Source organism: Equus asinus, chromosome 20 (assembly GCF_041296235.1).
Source record: "Equus asinus isolate D_3611 breed Donkey chromosome 20, EquAss-T2T_v2, whole genome shotgun sequence".
In the NCBI taxonomy this organism is placed as follows: Eukaryota; Metazoa; Chordata; class Mammalia; order Perissodactyla; family Equidae; genus Equus; species Equus asinus.
In genome coordinates, this window is record NC_091809.1 from 17,310,698 (window position 1) to 17,329,786 (window position 19,089).

Sequence of the window (19,089 nt, forward strand, 5' to 3'; positions counted from 1 at the left end):
CCCAGCAGCCAGGAGGAAGCTGCCACCTACGTGATGGCTCCAAGGAGATGTGCTGGCCACTTACCTCCAGCAACAGCCCCAGCCCACAGCACCCAAACACGTCCTTGGTAACCAGCCTCCACGTCTGCTCTGGCTTCCAAAGGCGGCTGTGGGAGCGATGCCCAGCAGCCCCGGGCCAAGCACCACACCACCCCAGCCGCCCAGCCCCACCTGCTGCTGCTCGTTGGGTGCAGCCTGGGGCCCCGTGGGGCTCTGGGCTCCTCGCCTTACCCATCCCTTCCTCTGTAACAAGACATCACATGGCCCGGTGGCTGGGAGCTGCCAGACCTCTGCAGTCAAACAGACCCAGCCTAGCATCTCAGCCCTGACGCCTGGGGCACACGACTGACCCACCCGAGCCTCGGTCAGTGCATCCGTGGGTATAAATTCATCAGTCCAGGTCCCGGCACATAGCAAGCAGATGACAACGGTGGTTGTGTTATTCATTATTACCACTGAGAGATCGGGGCCAGCCAGGGTCGGTGGTACTTAACACACACACACAGCAACACAGCGCATGAGACAGATCTGAAACTTGGATCCCTACTTCCTCCCTGGGGCAGTGGTTCTCAGCAGGGGGCAGGGGAGACACTGATTTTTGTCTGGGGGCATTTTCTTTTTACTGAGTCCATAATAGTTTACAACATTGCGAGATTTCACTTGGACATTATTACTTGTCCATCACCACGTATGTACTCCCTTTCACTCCCTTGTGCCCACCCCCAGCCCACATCCCCCTGGTAAGCGCTAAACTGTTCTCTTTGTCCGTGTGTTTGTTTATCTTCCACATATGAGTGAAATCATGTGGTGTTTGTCTTTCTCTGTCTGGCTTATTTCACTTAACAGCATACCCTCAAGGTCCCTCCATGTTGTTGTGAATGGGATGGTTTTGTCTTTTTTATGGCTGCGTAGTATTCCATTGTGTATATATACCACATCTTCTTTATCCAGTCATCAGCTGATGGGCACTTGTGTGGCTTCCACATCTTGGCTGTTGTGAATAGTGCTGCAATGAACGTGGGGATGCCTAAGTCCCTTTGAATTGTTGACTTCAAGCTCTTTGGCCAGATACCCAGTAGTGGGATGGCTGGGTCATATGATATTTCTACTTTTTACATTTTGAGGAATCTCCATACTGTTTTCCACAGTGGTTGCACCAGTTTGCGTTCCCAACAGCAGTGGATGAGGGTTCCCTTTTCTCCACATCCTCTCCAACATTTGTTGTTTTTTGTCTTGGTGATTAGAGCCGTTCTAACAGGTGTAAGGCGATATCTCATTGTAGTTTTGATTTGCATTTCCCTGATGATTAGTGATGTGGAACATATTTTCCTGTGCCTATTCGTGTCTGGGGGCATTTGGGGTTGTCATAACTAGGGAGCGATGCTAGTCGCATCTCGTCGGTCAAGGTCAGGGTTGCTGCTGAAAGTCCTACAATGCCCAGGACAGCCCTTGAGAGCACAGAAGTGTCCGGCTCCACATGTCAATAGTGCCAAGGCTGAGAAGGCCAATGCTAGAGTGTAAGCTGTCTGATGCCAGGGAGTTTTGTTTGTATCATTTACTGTGTAGCCTTGCCTTCTAGAACAGTGCTTGGTACATAACAGACACTCCATAAACCTTTGTGGTACTTGAGCTGTCCCCATCTAGTGGGGTGCTGGCACCTGCTTGCAACATCCCTGGACCAGTCCATGGCCCCATTGCGGCTCCAGCACTGCACACACACCCACCTCGTAAGCCACCTGCCATGATGACTGAGTCCCCCTCTCAGGTGCACCAGAACAGGCACCAGGACCTGGAGGCCACCATCCACCACCAGACCAACCCGGGACTCTGTGCCTTCTGCATTTACTTGTCCATGTCTTTCTACATTGACCACAATGAGGTGGCTTTGAAGAACATTGCCACATATTTCTCTCATCAATCTCACGAGGAGAGGGAACGTGCTAAGAAACTGATGAAGCTCCAGAACCAATGGGGTGGCCGAATCTTTCCTTAGGGATCAAAAAAACCAGATGGTGACGGCCAGGAGAGCCGGCTGGATGCCACGGAGAGTGTGTTACCCTTGGGGAAAAAGCATGAATCGGTCACTACTGGAAATGCACAAAGAGGCGACTGACAAAGACGGCCAAGCCACTTGTGTGACTTCATTGAATGAGCAGATGAAATCCATCAAAGAATGGGGCCACCATGGAACCAACTCGCGCAGGACGTGGCCCCAGCACACCCGGCGTGGCAGAGTATCTTTTCCGCGAGTGCAGTGTGGGGGACAGAGACGATGAGACTGAGCCTCAGGCTGGCTTCCCCACCGCCACAGTCACTTCCGTGGTCTCCAGGCAGTGCCTGCATGTTGTGTTTACCGTTACTTTTCCATAAGTTGTGCTAAACATCCACTTCAGCTCTTTCTTTCATACCATTCCTTCAAATAAAGTAACTTGGTACCTCCTCCCCAAAACAAAGCAAAAATTCCTCGTTCTTGAGGAATTGTGTTTTCCTGTTTGGACCTGTCTGGGGTCGCTGAAGGAATGGTGCAAGGCGCTGGCCTTCATTTCAGCTAACCTGTAACTCTCAGAGCAGAAAAGGGCTCTGCAAAGAGCGTTCCTTGAGAACACTGAAAGGCAAATGGACAAGGGGCCGCCACCTGAAGGGAAGGATTACCATTGGGACAAACCACAGACGTGCTGCTGAAAGCCTGAGAGAAAAGGCTGGAGAGAGTTCCTTTGGCGAACAATGGCTTGGAAAACCCCCCACGTGTAATGGGATCTCGAGAGCTGTGCACACGCCCAGGGCAGGATGCGTGCTCAGAAATGACTGGAGGAGACCCTAAGCGTTCACCTGCAGCTGGTCTTTAAGTTTAGCAGAAGCAGGAAGTGAAGGCTAAGGCAGAGCTGTAAACAGCCTGGTTAAGCGCTGAAGAGTCAACACAGAGTCAGTTTATGAAGACCAGGAGAATGATTTTTCTCTTTTCTTTCTCTCCTTCTCCTTCTCCTCCTTCTTCATTTCCAAAATCTCTGTCAAACAACTAGCTCACCAGAAGCTAAAGGACCAGGCATTTCAGAGACCATACACAACAAGAAATGCAGTCTTGAAAATATTTTAGAGGGACAGGCACGGTGGCATAATTATTAATTTCGCATGCTCCGCTTCGGTGGCCCAGGGTTTGCAGGTTCATAGCCCAGGTGCAGACCTAGCACCGCTCATCAAGCCACGCTGTGGCAGCATCCCACATGCAAAATAGATGAAGACTGGCACAGATGTTAGCTCAGGGCCAATCTTCCTCAAGCAAAAAGAGGAAGATTGGCAATAGATGTTAGCTCAGGGCCAATCTTCCCCACACGTACAAAAAGTACATATTCTATTTTAGAAAAGTCACTAAGCAAACAACCCACAGCAATCAACAACAACAAACCCAGAGGAGAGGGATGAATCTGATTTCCAGAGTTACCACATTTTAATGTTCAAAATGCCTATTTTTTTTTGAGGAAGATTAGCCCTGAGCTAACATCTGCTGCCAATCCTCCTCTTTTTGCTGAGGAAGACTGGCCCTGAGCCAACATCTGTGCCGATCATCCTCTACTTTATATGTGGGACGCCTGCCACAGCATGGCTTGCCAAGCAGTACGTAGGTCCACACCCGGGATCTGAATTGGCGAACTCCTGGCTGCTGAAGCAGAACGTGTGAACTGAACTGCTGCACCACCATGCCAGCCCCCCAAATGCCTATTTTTAAACAAAAAAATTTAGGAAGCATGCTAAGAAACATAAGAGTATGGCCCATTCAAAGGAAAATAAGAAATTAACAAACTGTCCTCAAGGAAGAACATACATTAGACTTACTAGACAAAGACTTTAAATCAGCCTTGTTAAGTAGACTCAAAAAGTGAAAGGAGACCCCAAAGAACTAGAGGAAGTCAGGAAAATGATGTCTCATCAACAAGAGATAGAAATTATAAAATAGAAATAGAAATTCTGGAGCTGGAAACTACAATAACATGAAAAAATTCACTAAAGAGTTTCAACAGAAAATTTGGGCAGAAGAAAGAAACATGAGCTTGAAAATAGGTCAACTGAAATCACCCAGTTTGAGGAGCCAAAAGAAGAAAGAATGAACAGAATCTGAGACTCCTTTGGGACATCATGAAGTGTATAAACACGCATATAATGAGAGTCTCAGAGGGAGAAAAGAGAAAGAGAAAGGCTGACTGAAGAAATAACAGCTGAAAACATCCCAAATTTAATAAGTCATGAATCTATACATCCAGGAAGCTCAACTAACTCCAAGCAGGATAACTCAGAGAGATCCACACCAAGATGTTATAATCAGTTTGTTGCAAGATAAGGACAAAGGAAATCTTGACGAGAGAAGTGACTCATCACATATGTGGGATCTCCAATAAGATTAACAGCCAGCTTCTCATCAGACATCAAGGAAGCCAGCAAACAGTGGAAGACATTTAAAGCGCTGACAGAAAAAAACCGTCAACCAAGAATTCTGTATCTGGTAAAACTACCCTTCAAAAATGAAGGAGAAATTAAGATGCTCCCCAAGAAACAAAAGTTAAGAGAGATTGTGGCTAGTAGACATGCCTTACAAAAATGCTAAAAGGAGTCTTTCAGGCTGGAATCAAGGATACTGGGTAGTAACTCCAAACCATATGAAGAAATAAAGAACACTGGTAAAGTTAACTACAGAAGCAATAATAAAAGCCTGTGTTATTTTATTTTTGGTTTGTAACTCTTCTTTTTCCTACATTATCTAAAAGATAAATGCATAAAAGAAGAATTATAAAGCTATATTAATGGGAATATAGTGTATAAAGATGTAACTTGTGACAATAACAATATAAAGGGGGAGAGTGGAGCTGTATATGAGCAGACTTTTGTGTACTGTTGAAACTCAGTTGGTATTAATCCAAACTAGATTGTTACAAGTGGAAGATATTAACTGTCATCCTTAGTTGACCAGTAAGAAGACAACTAAAAATATACAAAAAAGGAAACAAGAAGGGAACCAAATGGTACACTACAAAAAAATCAAACAGAAAAGAAAGTAGTAATGAATGAATTGAGGAACAAAATAGGTGTAAGACATACCTTTAAAACAAATAGTAAAATGACAGAAGTCCTTCCTCATTAGTAATTGTATAATATAATGGACTCTCCAAAGAAAAGGCAGAATGGATAAAAAATGTGATCCAACTTCATGCTGTCTACAAGAGACTCACTTTAGATCCAAAGACACAAATAGGTTGAAAATGAAAGAGTGGGTGGCCGGCCCCATGACTGAGTGGTTAAGTTTGCATGCTCCACTTCGGTGGCCCAGAGATTCACTGGTTCGAATAGGATCCTAGCATCGCTCATCAGGCCATGCTGAGGCAGCGTCCCACACAGCACAACCAGAGGCACTCACAACTAGAATACACAGCTATGTACTGGGGGGCTTTAGGGAGAAGAAGAAGAAGAAGAGAAAAAAAAAGAAAATTGGCAGCTGATGTTAGCTCAGGTGCTAATCTTTAAAAAAAAAAAAAAGAGAGAGAGAGTGGGGAAAGGTATTTCATGCAAATAGTAACCAAAAGAGAGCTGGAGTAGCTATACTGATATCAGACAAAATAGATTTTAAGTAAAAAATCATCACAAGAAACAAAGAAGGATATTACATACTGATAAAAGGGCCAATCTTTCAAGAGGATTTCACAATTACAAACCTATATGTACCAAACTATAGAGCCTCAAAATATATGAATCAAACATTGGCAGAATTAAGGGGAGAAATAGACATTTCTACAATAATAGTTGAAGACTTGAATACTCCAATTTCAATAATGGTTATAACTAGACCTAATAGATATATACAGAACACTCCACCCAAAACCAGCAGAGTACACATTCTTCTCAAATGCATATAACACATTCTCCAGTATAGACCATATGTTAGGCCAGAAAACAAGTCTCTATACATTTTAAAAGATCAAAATCATACGAAGTATCTTCTCTGACCACAAGGGAATGAAGCTAGAAACCAGCGACAGAAGGAAAACTGGAAAATTCTCAGATATGTGGAATCTAAACAACATACTCTTAAATACCAATGGATCAAAGAAGAAATCACAAGGGAAATTAAAAAATACTTGGAGATGAGTGAAAATGAAAATACGACATACCAAAACCTATGGGACGCAGCAAAAGCAGTGCTCAGAGAGAAATTTCTAGCTGTTTAAGTGGCTGCATTAAAAAAGAAAAAAGATTTTAAATTGATAACCTAACTGTATACCTACAGGAACCAGAAAAAGAAGAGGAAGCTAAACCCAAAGCCAGTAGAAGGAAGGAAATAAAGATTATAATGGACATAAGTGGAATAGAGCATAGAAAAACAGCAGAACCAACAAAACCAACAGTTGGCTCTTTGAAAAGATAACAAAATTGACAAACCTTTACCTAGACTAACAAAAAAAGAGAGAAAAAACAAAGATCTAAATTCAGAAATAAGAGTGGGGACGTAACTACAGACTTTACAGAAATATAAAGGATTATAAGAGAAGACCATGAACGATCGTACACAGTCGTACGCAACAAATGAGACAATCTAGATGAAATGAACAAATTCAAACTGACAAAACCAATTCAAGAAGAAATAGAAAATTTGACCAGTTCTTTGCGCTACTTTAAGGACCCTACTTTTCCCCTTAAGCCAGTGGTTTTCAAACTCTTTTCAGAGACCCAAGGGTTCCCACAAGTCTGGGGTGGAGGGGAATGGGGTGAGAGTGCTCTGAGGGTCCCAACCACTGGTTCAACCACACAGCTCCATTTTGATTTGTTTTCTCTTTGGGGAGGGGGGTGGGGAGTGATGAATTCTGCATAGAATTTCTTAATGAGTTGTACCCCGCCCCTGGATTTGACCCCGCTAACCCTACGACAAGGAATCTGGTGATGTGGAGGCAACAGGACATCAGGGCTGAGTGAGGGGCAGTGACGGGCTGGGCTTGCTCTGAGGGGGTTAAGTCCAACTGTGGTGGTCACAGAGAGCTGCAGGTTTTGACAGAGTCCTGCCTGGCTGGTCAGGCAGGTGCCTGTGGCCATGCAGGAGGAGGGAGGCTTGTCTCACTCCCAACACTGATGGCCCTGGGTTGCCATTTGATTGCAGCATCCCCTGCAATTCCCTATGAATTTTAAGATCTGCTTTGCCATTTCTGCAAAGAACGTTATTGGTATTCTGATAGGGATTGCATTGAATCTGTCAATTAATTTAGAAAGTGTTGCCATCTTAACAATATTAAAGCTTCCAATCCATGAACATGGGATGTCTTTTGTTTATTTAAGTTTCCTCTCATTTCTTTCCACGATGTCTTGTGGTTTTCAATCTCTGGGTCTCACACGTCCTCAGTTACATTTATTCCTAAGTGTTTTATTCGTCTTGATGCTATTGTAAATGGAATTGCTTTTTAAATTTCCTTTTCAGATTGCTCATTGCTATTGTATAGAAATGAAACTGATTTTCGTGTGTTGATCTTGTATCCTGCAACTCTGTTGACTTCCTTAGCTCTAATAATTTTGTGTGTGGATTCTTTGGGATTTATTTCATATATATGGAGATGTCATTTGCAAATAGAGATAGTTTTACTCTTCCTTTCCAGTGTGTCTGCCCTTTATTTCTATTTCTTGCCTAACTGCTCCAACTAGAACTCTCAGTACAATGTTGAATGGAAGTGGCAAAAGTAAACATCTTTTTCTTTTTCTTTTTTTTTTAAAGGTGGGCACTTGAACTAACATCTGTTGCCAATCTTGTTTTTTTTCGTCTTCTTCTTCTCCCCAAAGCCCCCCAGTACACAGTTGTAGATTCTAGTTGTAGGTCCTTCTGGTTGTGCTATGTGGGATGCCACCTCAGCATGACCTGATGAGCGGTGCCATGTCTGCACCCGGGATCCGAACCTGTGAAACCCTGGGCCATCAAAGCAGAGCACGTGAACTTAACCACTCAGCCATGGGGCTGGCCCCAGACATCTTTTTCTTGTTCCTAATCTTAGGGAGAAAGCTTTCAGTCTTTCATCACTGAGTATGATGTTAGCTGTAGGTTTTTCATAAATACCATTTTCAAGTTGAGGAAGTTTTCTCTATTCCTAGTTTGTTGAGTGTTTTTATCATAAGAGGGTGTTGGATTTTGTCAAATGCTTTTTCTACATCACTTGAGATGATCATGTAGTTTTTCCTTCATTTTATTAATGTGGTGTATTAAGTTGATTGATTTGCCTATGTTGAACCACCCTTGCATTCCTGGGATAAATCTACTTGGTCATGGTGTATAATCCTTTTGCTATGCTCCTGGATTTGTTTTGCCAGTATTTTGTTGAGGATTTTGCATCTATGTTCATAAGGATTATTGGTCTGTAGTTTTCCTGTGATGTCTTTGTCTGGCTGTAGTGTCAGGGTAATGCTGACCTCATAGAATGGATGAGCTAGGACATGTCCCTTCCTCTTGGGGAGAAGGGAGAATTTCTTGGGAAGAGTTTGAGAAGGATTGGTGTTGACTGCTCTTTAAAGGCTTGGTAGAATTCACCAGTGAAGCCATCTGGTCTGGGACTTTTCTCTGTTGAGAGGTTTTTGATTACTCATTCAATCTCCTTACTTGTCAGTGGCCTTTTCGGATTTTCTATTTCTTCTTGAGTCCATGTTGGTACTTCCTTTCCAGCAATTTGCCAGTTTCGTCTAGTTTATCTAATTTGTTGGCATGCAATTCTTCATCGTATTCTCTTATAACCCTTTTTACTTATTTCTGTAAAGTCAGGAGTTATGTTCCCACTTTCATTTGTGACTTTAGCTACTTGTTTTTTTCCCTCTTGGTCCCTGTTCTGTATCATCTCAGCATTCATCACCTGCTATTGTGACCCCTTTGTTAGTAAAATGAAACATCTCCATGACAGTGGGGACTAGTCTGTCTTGTCACTGCTGTAACTACGCAACCTGGCACACAGCAGACCTCGGTAAATATTTCCTGAGTTATTTCTCGCTTGTGTACGGCATGACAAGGATCGGAAAGGGGCTTCCCCACAGCCCCCAGGAGAAGACAGGCTGTTGACTGTTGAGTCTTTTGTCTGAGCTGATGCCTCTCTGGTGCATCTTCCACATGACCTTGGCAGAGCTCAGACACGGACCTGACCACCACCCTCCCTGGCTAAATCCCTCACTGGCTCCCCAGTGCCCTCACGATGAAGGTCACCCTCCTTGGCTCAGCATGTGAGGCCCTGAATAGCCTGTCCCCTCCCACCTCATCTTCCGCTATCTGTCCCCCCATCTCCCACGCCAGCTGTTCTGCACTTGGCAGGTCCCTCTGGTGTCCTGCTTTGTCTGGCCTCTGACTGACACCTGCTTGTCCTTCAGGTCTCCGTTCATCGGTTGTTCCCTCTGGAGACCTGGTGGGGTGCCCTCTGCACGTCCACAGGCTGGGTGTGGACGTTCCTCTAAAACACTGACCATGCAGTCTTGCAGCATCCCGTGAGCATCCCCCTGATAGCTGTGAGCCCCACACAGGGAGTGGTGCATCTGTTAGCTGCCCTCCGTCTCCAGCTCTCTGCACATCACTTGGCATCAGTTTTAAAATGTAGGTTTTATTATTATTCAGCCACGGTGAGGCCAACAGGTCAGGAGACGGTGGCCATTGAAGAGATAATTTTTTACTCACAGATCCCAAGAGGAAAGGGCACAGAGCACCAGGGTGGGCCAGGAGGCAGAGGGAAGGGGCCAATTGTGGTTTCCACTGGAAGGAATGAGTGAGGCAGCATAAGCAGGCTTAGGATGGGCTAGTCTGAATAATTCCAGAAGGCTCTGGGGTGTAGGGGCTGTCCCTGGTTGTCTGGCACCTGGCCCTGGAGTGACGAGGGCAGGGGGATAGTGGCCCTGAGTGTGAGAGCCCCGGGGGGGGGGGGGGGGGCTGTGGGCTCTGGATTGGTTGGTTTGCGTGTGAAAAGTATGCTGGCAGGCGAGTCCTTAACTTTCTCCGGGCATCCACCAGGTCTGGAGGGGCAGTCCTTCCGGGCTCAGCGAGACCCTAGTTATCAAAACGTCAGCATAAAAAAGACAGGCGTGGAGCACAGAGGACTTTTAGGGCCATGAAATACTCTATATGATACCAGAATGATGCATCCATGTCACTATACATTTGTCCAAACACATAGAATGTACAACACCAGGAGTGACCCCTAAGGTCAGCTATGGGCTCTGGGTGATGATGACATGTCCACGCAGGTTCATCATTGATAACAAAGGTCCCACTCAGGTAGGGGAGGTTGATAATGGGGAAAGCTGTGCCTGTGTGCAGGCAGGGGGAATATGGGAAATCTCTGTACTTTCCCCTAAATTTTACTGGGAAAACACTCTTAAAAAAAGGCTTAAAAATAAAAGTATAAAAAAGAAACAATATAAAATTATGAGTTGACAATTATCTGTGGCTAGAACTTCACTGTTCAGTAAGGTGGCCACTAGCCACATGTGGCTCTTCGGCACTTGAGGTGGGCTGCAAGTACATTTCAAGTACGATAAACCATGTTTTTTGTTTTTTTCTGAGGAAGATTAGCCCTGAGCTGATATCTGCCGCCAATCCTCCTCTTTTTGCTGAGGAAGACTGGCCCTGAGCTAACATCCGTGCCCATCTTCCTCTACTTTATACGTGGGACACCTACCACAGCATGGCTTGCCAAGCGGTGCCATGTCCGCACCCAGGATCCGAACCGGCGAACCCCGGGCCACCGAAGTGGAATGTGCACACTTAACTTCTGCACCACCGGGCCGGCCCCACAAAAAACCATGTTTTGAAGACATGTGCAAAAAAGAAAAATACCTCGTCAATCATTTTCATTTGATTACATGTTGAAATGGTAATATTTTGGATAGATAGGGTTCAATAAAATACACTATTAAAATTTAAAAATCATTCATTCGTTCTTTCATTCATTCATTCATTCATACAGCAGCTGATCAGTATCTGTGGGATGATGGGGTCAGACCTGGGCTTGGAATCCTGGGCCCCTACTTACTTGGTCAGGCAATTTAACCTCTCTGGGCCCCAGTTGAATTTTTTCCCCCTGTAAATGTGGATGAATATTTATAGGGTTATCCCTACCACGCCAGGATTTGTGGCATTGATCCTAATCTCCAAGTATCTTGCTTTGTTATCTGCTGCTTGTTTTGTCTGCTCTGCCCTGGGACCATCTATCTCCTTCACTACTTGCCCTGGCGCCCAGCCCTGTGCCTGGCACACAGTAGGCACAATACCTGGTATACAGTCGGCGCTGTTTGCTGAATGACTGAGATAACAAATGGCCCCCAACAAGTGTTCAGTGAGGATCAGGCACATCACTGTCATCTTTCGTGGCTGGGACACCTCTGCTTGCTCACTGCCGTCGCCCCAGGGCCCAGCATGTGGCTGGTATGGAAGAGGGTCCAGAAAGCTTGTGTGGAAGGGGTGAATGGTGCTTGAAGAGAGACTCAGGATCCTCTGGGATCCTCTCCTCCCAGCCCACCACCCTCCCTCCCCATGCCTCCCCTGCCCCAGCTGGCCCGGCCCCCACTTGTCCAATCAGAGCAGGAGAAGCCCAAAGACTGAGGTCAAGGTCATGACCAGTGCCAGTAGCCCAAGTGCCCTGCCCAGGCCGTTGCTGTGGCTGCCCCCTGGAACACAGAGGCAGCCTGGGGAGGAAAGCCCGTCAAACTGGCCTTCTAGGAGGCAGCAGGGCCAACCACATCGGGGACACAGCGAAAGGAGTCACACAGAGACAGTCTATAAACCAGGTCCCTGAAAGCTGGGCCAGAGGCTTGCCAGGCATCCTGGAAAAAACCCTTTCCCCTCCTTCCTCCAGTTGCCTGGCAACCGCTGTGCGTCTGGACCAGGGCAAGAGGCGGCTGGGCACAACAGGCATCCAGGCCTGGCAGCCAGGACGCATGGGGTCTGGTCTGCTCCCCATGAGATGCACAACAATGTGTGTGTGGGGTTGCTCTTCTCTCAGAGGCCACCTGAGCTGGGACCTGGAGGCACCAGAAGTTAAAAAATTGTAGGCATTATCAGGGGTGGGGGTGGGGAACTGATATGCAAAAGTAACTGCGGGAGGACCCCCACTTCAGCAGGTGGTGCTTCTTTCCTGATGACCCCTATGCCTCTGCTCAGTGGCCCTCCCCCATTAGGGGACTGTCCCCTTTTCCTTCACAGTATTTAAGAAATACAAGTCAGATTTTCCTGGCAAAAAACAAAACAAAAACAAAAACAAAGGTAAATGACTTGGCCTCCCTGACCCTCAGTCTCTTCCTCTGTAAAATGGGCCAAGTTGAGCCCCCTGGGAGGGCCCTCCAGCAGAGAAAGGAGAGTGAGCCGGGCCTCAGCCTCCAGAGGAGGAGTTGGCATTTCCCCTCAGAGAGCCCACTGCTGGCTTCATTCTGCAGTAGGGCCCCTGTGTGTACCCACTAGAGGCACCTTCTTTTGGGGTGCTGCCCAAGCTGAGCCACGCTCATGGAAGGAAGGCCTCCGCCTGCCCTTCCAACCCTGCAGGCCCCAGGGTGTGGTCAGTCCCTGAGTTTGGCTCAGCTGCAGGCTGGAGACCGCCCCCAAAGGCCCCCATCTTCAGAGCTGGTGACCAGGAGGCAGGGGGAAGCTTCTGTCCCCCAGCTGCACCCATTTCATCCATGCGGAAGATGAGGGTCCGCTGCTGGCACAGTTCAGCCCTAACGCCTCCAGCAGCTGTAGTAACGGAAGAGGCTTCTCCTCTCCCCCAGTTCGGCCCTGACCTTGAAGATCTGGCCCTCGCACTCAGCAACTCCGGGTTTTCATTCAAGGCCTGAGCATCCGTCCCTGAGCATCCCAGACGCCGCCCGGACACCCGGGGCCTGAGCCGGGTCCAAGAGCGCGCAAATCCCTGTCTGCCCCGCGTCCTGTCGCCAGACGCCCTCCTCCCCGTTAAGGCTGCCGGTGGGACGAACAGTGAGGGGCGGGGAGGTGGGCTCACTCGCGGGGGACCTCCGCCAAGTCTGGGCAACGCCTTGGCCGCTGCCCGCCCGCGGGGCAGGCGGGGACAGTGGGCTGGAGCGGGGAGGCTGGCCCCGGCCTGCCTGGCCGCGTCCCCACGCCCGCAGCCACGCCGAGCCGCGTCCCGGCTCAGCCTCGTCCACCGGGGGTTGCAGGACCGCTGCATCTTGGCCTCTCGGGAGGGGCGGGGCTAGGCTCGTAAGCTCCGCCCCGCTCCAAGCCCCGCCCCCTGCACGCATGTCTTTCATCAAGCCCCGCCCCCGGAGCTTGACGCCCCAGCCAGTCCAGTCCCGGCACTAAGTGCCATTCATCAAGCCCCGCCCCTGGCCTAAGCCGCACCCATAAATCCCCGCCTCCCGGAGCCACGGCCCTATCTTTAAGCCCCGCCCCCGGCACAAAGTGCCTATCTTTAAGCCCCGCCCCCGATCTAAGCCCCGCCCACCCCGCCTCCCGACCTAGCTCAGCGAGCGGGCTCCTAGCGGAGCAGGAAATGAGAAAGGAATGCGGTGGTCTATACGGGCAACAAAAAGTTAAAGCAATCGGATGCGAGCAATAAAAAGTTAAAGCCATCAGCTGTGAGCTCGCTGCAGAGACCCCTTCCCCCTGTGTCACCCCCACCGCTACCCCCCGACACCCCTCTTCCCGGTGGGCCACGCTGACCCAGGAAAGAAGAAACGCCTTCTGGACGGGTTTTGCTTCGCTTCCTGCCCGCGCGCTTACCTGGGGCTCCCGGCTTCTCTTCCACAACCAGAGCATTTCTTTGTTGTCGTGGTTGTTAACAGCGGTTTCGTTGAGATTAGTCTCAAGATAATGTTCGGGAAAATTCACATACGGGCATTGCCCACCCCCTTGAAAGTCTACCGTCCCGCGGTGTTTACGGTATTCGCAGACCGAGCCGCGCGACCATCACCGCTAATTTCAGAACAAAACAAAAACCCTTTCTCTGTCACCTCCCTGTCTCCCCTCCTCCCAGCCCGTGGCAACCACGAATTTTGCTTTCTGTTTCTATGGATTTGCCTGTTCTCAAAACCTGGACATTTTCTGTGAAACGATAAGTCACCTGCGTGCAAGGAGAGAGAAATGGGGCGAAGTTAGGGCTCTGGGGAACAGGTGGCTTGGGGATGGGGAGCAGAGGTGAAGGTCTTCCCCTGGCTCTAGGTGGCCTGAGTCCTGTCCACGGGCAGCCAGTGTCCACCCAGATGTGAGAGGAGACAGGCCGGGAGAGAGAGGAGACAAGGCCCTTCAGAGAGAAAGCCGGGGTGCGGGCTGAGACGCCTGGGATGGGATGCAGGAAGGGAGGGCGTCACGGGGCAGCCAGGCTGCAGGTGGCCTGGTCAAGGTCGGGGCTGGGTCTGTCCATCTGTGCCCATCTGCCTCTCATCACCAAGAGAGCCAACCCTTGTCTGTCCCTCGTGCAAATAGTTAGCTGAGGGAGTCACTGTTGCCTGCCTGGCTCTTTGACTTGGGTCCTCTTGTGCCCAGTCACCCAGGACCCCCTCCAGGGCACCCCGACGCTGGAGAGAGGAGCTAGAAAGAGAAACAGGGGAGCAGGGAGGAGGGGCACGGAGGCAGAGGCAGAGTGGGAGAGGAGGTGAGAGAGGAGGAGGGCAGGTGGCGGCAGGGTGGGGCTCCCTCTATAAAGGGAGAGCCTGCCGGACTGGAAACCAGACACCTTGGGGACACCCCAGCAGGACCGGCTCCCTGGACCCCCTAGGTTCTGGTGAGTTTTCACCCTGCCTCCCGGCTGAGACCAGCAGCAGGTCTCTCCAGCGCGAATTGTCTCCCTCCTGTGCCACCTGCCTCCCTTGCAGAGGGCCGAGGGGTGTTCCCAGTGCCCACTGCTGTCCACTGGGGTCCTCATCACCCTCCCACCTCCCCCATTATCGCTCAAGGTGCCCAAGGAGGACCAGCCAGCGCTATGAACCCGTGGCTCTTGGCCTGCCTGGTGGCCTGCTCCGTGGGCGCCTGGGCCCCCACTGTCCACGCTCAAGGTACTGATTTGGGCCAGACCTGCCCGGCCCCCCTGGAGCTCCCCTCTCCCCATCCAACCTTCTGCACCGGCCTACTCCCCCACCCCACCGATTTGCCCCTCCCCTCCTCCAGAAGCCTCCGCTGACCCCATCTCCACCACGGAGTTCTCTGACGGACAGCCCTCGCCCCAGGCGTGCAGAAGCTCCTGGCATTTGTACAGCTCCTTTGGGGTGCAGGGTCCCCAGCGCCTCCTTCCAGAGCCCCTTGGTGGCTTCTTCACAGCCCGTCACTCAACGCCTCCCTCAGGCACTCCAGCCGGCCCAGGGGCTGTGGGGAGCGGAGGGTGGCTCCCAGCGGGAGCCAGGGTCGAGCTGCAGTAACCTGCAGGGGCTGGCTGCGAGTTCAGAGCCCCGGGACCCACGGGGGGGGGGGGGGGGGCGCTTCTGCAGTGTGGCTCAGAGTTGCTACTCAGCCTTTCTGAGCCTCAGGTTCCTCCTCTGAAAGTGGGACTCGGAATTCCCACTGCAGAGATGGGACGTGAGGATCTGATGAGCCGATGCCCGCAAAACTCTCGGCCCAGTGCCGGCAACAACAATGATAACCATGACTGTTATTAATGCGGAATCCCGTTCCCCCTTCTCCCCAGATTAGGCCCTCGAGGATTTGGGTGACTACAGGACGGTTCTGGGTACGCAGTGTCCTCCAGGAGCCCTGCCGCTGTGTCCTACATCCCTATGGGCTCGGGGGAGGCAGCTGAGCCCTGGCAGCAGGCCAAGCAGGGCACGGCCCCACCCTCGGGCCCCACCTGCCCCTCGCTGGGTCTAAGAGGCCCTAACCCTGCCCCCAGTAGACCTTAGCCTTTGCCCGGGAAGGGGCTGGGCTTCGTTCCCATTGTCCCGTTATCAGAGGCCCATTCCAGGAGCCAGGCCCAGCCCGGGCCCTTTGATCCTGGGGGCAGAGTGGCCCCCAGCCCTGGCAACTGTGTGCCTGGCACTGCGGTCCAGGGTTGTCTGACTCCACTACCCCTTGCGGGGGGGCCAAGGTTGGGGGATGCAGGGGGCCCTTGAGCCCTCCCCCTCACCCCTCCGCTGTGCTCTGTCACGGCTCAGACGTGGCCCCTGGAGAGGGGTCGGCAGAGGACCTGATCCCAGAGGACCTCAAAGGCCTCTGCACCAACTCCTGCATCAACCGTCCTCTGCTCACTCCACCTGCTCAGCCTCCCAGACCCACTGGGGCACCGGCACCTCCTCCTCCAGGCAGCCGCCCACTGCAGGTCCCCGTGTTTTCCCCTCCCCGGGTAGATCAACTTCCTGGTCTCCCCCTGAGGCAGAGAGATCCCCATGACAACGCCGGGGGGCCAGTGGCATTCCCTTCTGTGTTTGTCTAGACATCCGGTGCCTAGTGGGAACTCTAAATGCCTTTGTTCGACCAACGGGTAAACGAACAGGGACCTCCCAGGTTCTAGCTGGGTAACTCAGAGTGGTCCCTCTGATGGGGACAGAGAGGAAGAGCTACTTGAGATAGCCCTCGGTGGGGAAGGGCTAGCCTGGAGCAGGAGCCAGGACATCAGGAGCAGGCCCCTCGCTCATTTTAGGAGGAGGGGCTAGGTTGGGTGCCCCCGTGGGCCTCTACCCCAGAGCAGGAGTAGACGTGGCCTTGGTCCCCCGCTCATTTGGTGTTTCTGGGCCCTTCCTGGCCAGGGCCTGCAGCTCACCTTCTGCCAGCTGTCGCCATATCAAGGGCCAAAGGTGAGCTGAACGGCTTCCTGATCGCCTGGGCTGTCCCTCGGCCTCCACTGAGCCCGGGAGGGTCGTGTTGTAGGCACAGGTACTCACGTCTGTGGCCATCCCTGCAGAGCACACACGCAGCCGTGCACATGCACGTGCAGATGTGAGCCTGTGGGTGGCATGTGGTTGCAGGCGTCTTTGAGGACTGCTGCCTGGCCTATCACCGCCACGCCAGGCTGGCCGTGCTCCGGCACGCCCAGGGTTACCTGCGCCAGGAGGTAACCGGGAGCTGCAACCTGCCTGCGGTGATGTGAGTGGAACGGTGGGGACCGGGGGAGGAGCTCACACACACCTTGGCTCCCCAGCACCCCTTACTGGGTACTCCTCCCCCACCCGCCAGATTCTTCTTCCGTCAGAAGCAGAGGATGGTGTGTGGGGACCCACGGGCCAGGTGGGTGCAGAAGGGGATGAAGATCCTGGATGCCCGGAACAAGGCCCCCTCAAAGCCCCACGCAGGTGCCCAGAGAACCTTCCAAGGTGGGTGAGACCCCAGCCCAGCATTGAAGGGCCTCCCCTCCCTGCTGTGGGCCCCTGAGCTTCTCGAGGATGGAATCGCAGCCTAGCATGACAACAGCTGCCCCTACCCCAAAGAGAGCTAGTTGCTGGTGAGTTGGGAGACTGAATGAATGAGCAACTCTTTCAGTCAAGACACTTGTAATTGCTAGAGATGGAAAATTCAAACAAATGGCAAATGCCTTGGCTCAAATAACCAGCCAACGGCTTCAGGCTCAGCCAGATCCAGGTGCTCAAAGGGACTTGGCAGAGCTCCTATCTATTTCTCCTTCCATCTCTTGGACAGGCTCTCACTCTGGGGTGAAGAAGTTGAACTCTGGACCCTCCAGGCTACCACTGTTCATGTTTAGGGGTCCCACCAGAAGCAGCAAGAAGAACACCTCCTTCCCGAGAACAGCTAAACCAGGTGAGGACTCTGATTGTGTGACCATTCCTCCACCTGTCACCGCAGCTGAGGGATGAGGGCTTATCATCAGCAAGCTGAGTCAGGGGACTCACCTCCAGGACCAAGGAGGGCTGGCTCTGTGGTCAGCCCTGCAGATTCACACGGGAGGGTCCTCGGGGGCTGGTCACTACCGCGCCCCAGCCCAGGGGCCTTCGGCGAGTGCTGAAATGAAACCAAGAGCCACAGGGCCCCCGGCTCCACTCCAGTCCCCGTCACCTGCCGGCCTCTCCAGTCCCACCTGCAGGACAGTGAGCCGCACCTCTCCAGGACCAGCCGGCCCAAGCTGGACTGCATCTTCCTCCGCCACGCCCATTGCCCTGCGGCCCTGGCTGCCCCAGCTTCTCTGCCCTTCAGGTCAAATCCTAATCCCCATGCCTGAGCCGCTGCTGTTTCCGTCCCTGTCACCCCTGCCAACCCCAGCTCCCCAGGCAGCTGGAAGGAGGGGGCTCCGGGAACCAGAGCGAGCCCTGGGCAACGGGCCTGGTACAGAACCGTCGGGATACGTTGTCCACCCGCAGCCTCCTGCCACTCACCCCAGGCCCCGCCTGCTCTTGTCCCTCTGGGTCCTTGCAAACCTCCAGTTTGTCCAAGGACGCCCCCTCTCCCAGGACATTGTGCTTTTCCATAACGTTTCAATAAACCCTTGGTGGGGCGTCATCTCCGTCTCTGTCACCTTTCATTTTGGGGTGCAAGTTGCTGCCCCAGCCTGGGTTGCATCCCACGTGGCCGCCCTCCCCCCTGCCCCAGCCCAGGATCTGTGTCCTCAGCCCTCACGACAGACGGCTATGTGCCCCGGGGGCCGGGCGCCAGGCGTGCTGGCTGCAGGCCTGGGTGTGAGTCCAGTTGGTGACCTGGAGCAAAGCGCTCACTCTCGGCCCCTCTGTCCTGGCCTAGAAAACAGGGTCCTGTGCTGGCTCCGTCCAGATTCCTGGGCTAATGGACCGGGGAAGCCCTCTGGGAGAGCTCTGATGTCAGCTCAGAGGCTCCTCATAAGTCAGGGGAAACAGAAGCGGGCTGAGGAGGCCGGCCCCATGGCCCAGGGGTTAAGTTTGCGCACTCTGCTTTGGCAGCCCAGAGTTTGCCAGTTCAGATCCTGGGCGTGGACCTACGCACCGCTCATCAAGCCATGCTGTGGTGGCGTCCCACACAGAAGAGCTAGAAGGACCTACAACTAGGATATGCAACTATGTGCTGGGGCTTTGGGGAGAAAAAAAGAGGACGATTGGCAACAGGTGTTAGCTCAGGGCCAATCTTCCTCACCAAAAAAAATGCATACCCTGAAAAAAAAAAAAAAGAGAGAGAAGCGAGCTGAGGACAGAGCCCCAGGGCCAGAGACT

The 19,089-nt window shown here is 51.6% G+C and overlaps 2 protein-coding genes across 3 annotated transcripts in view; one reads left to right on the forward strand and one right to left on the reverse strand.

Moving 5' to 3' along the window:
• The window catches only part of CTXN1 (cortexin 1), a 101,292-nt gene extending 91,226 nt beyond the window's left edge, over window positions 1-10,066 (reverse strand). Inside the window, exon 1 of the mRNA XM_044753275.2 lies at window positions 10,056-10,066. The gene's annotated coding sequence lies outside the window, so the exon portion shown is untranslated. The remainder of the gene's footprint in view (window positions 1-10,055) is intronic.
• A 4,544-nt stretch (window positions 10,067-14,610) lies between these two features.
• CCL25 (C-C motif chemokine ligand 25) lies at window positions 14,611-18,409 on the forward strand. Of its 2 annotated transcripts, XM_070491482.1 has the most exons (7): window positions 14,611-14,756; window positions 14,929-15,027; window positions 16,708-16,755; window positions 16,927-17,044; window positions 17,135-17,271; window positions 17,594-17,713; window positions 17,985-18,409. In XM_070491482.1, exons 2-7 carry the CDS (start codon window positions 14,955-14,957, stop codon window positions 18,002-18,004), a joined length of 516 nt encoding a protein of 171 aa, XP_070347583.1. In that variant the 5' UTR covers window positions 14,611-14,756; window positions 14,929-14,954; the 3' UTR covers window positions 18,005-18,409. The 2 variants fall into 2 exon arrangements, with proteins under 2 accessions (XP_070347583.1, XP_014717445.1); XM_014861959.3 differs by lacking the exon at window positions 16,708-16,755 and having other exon boundaries at window positions 14,616-14,756.
• The last annotated feature ends 680 nt before the right edge of the window (window positions 18,410-19,089 follow it).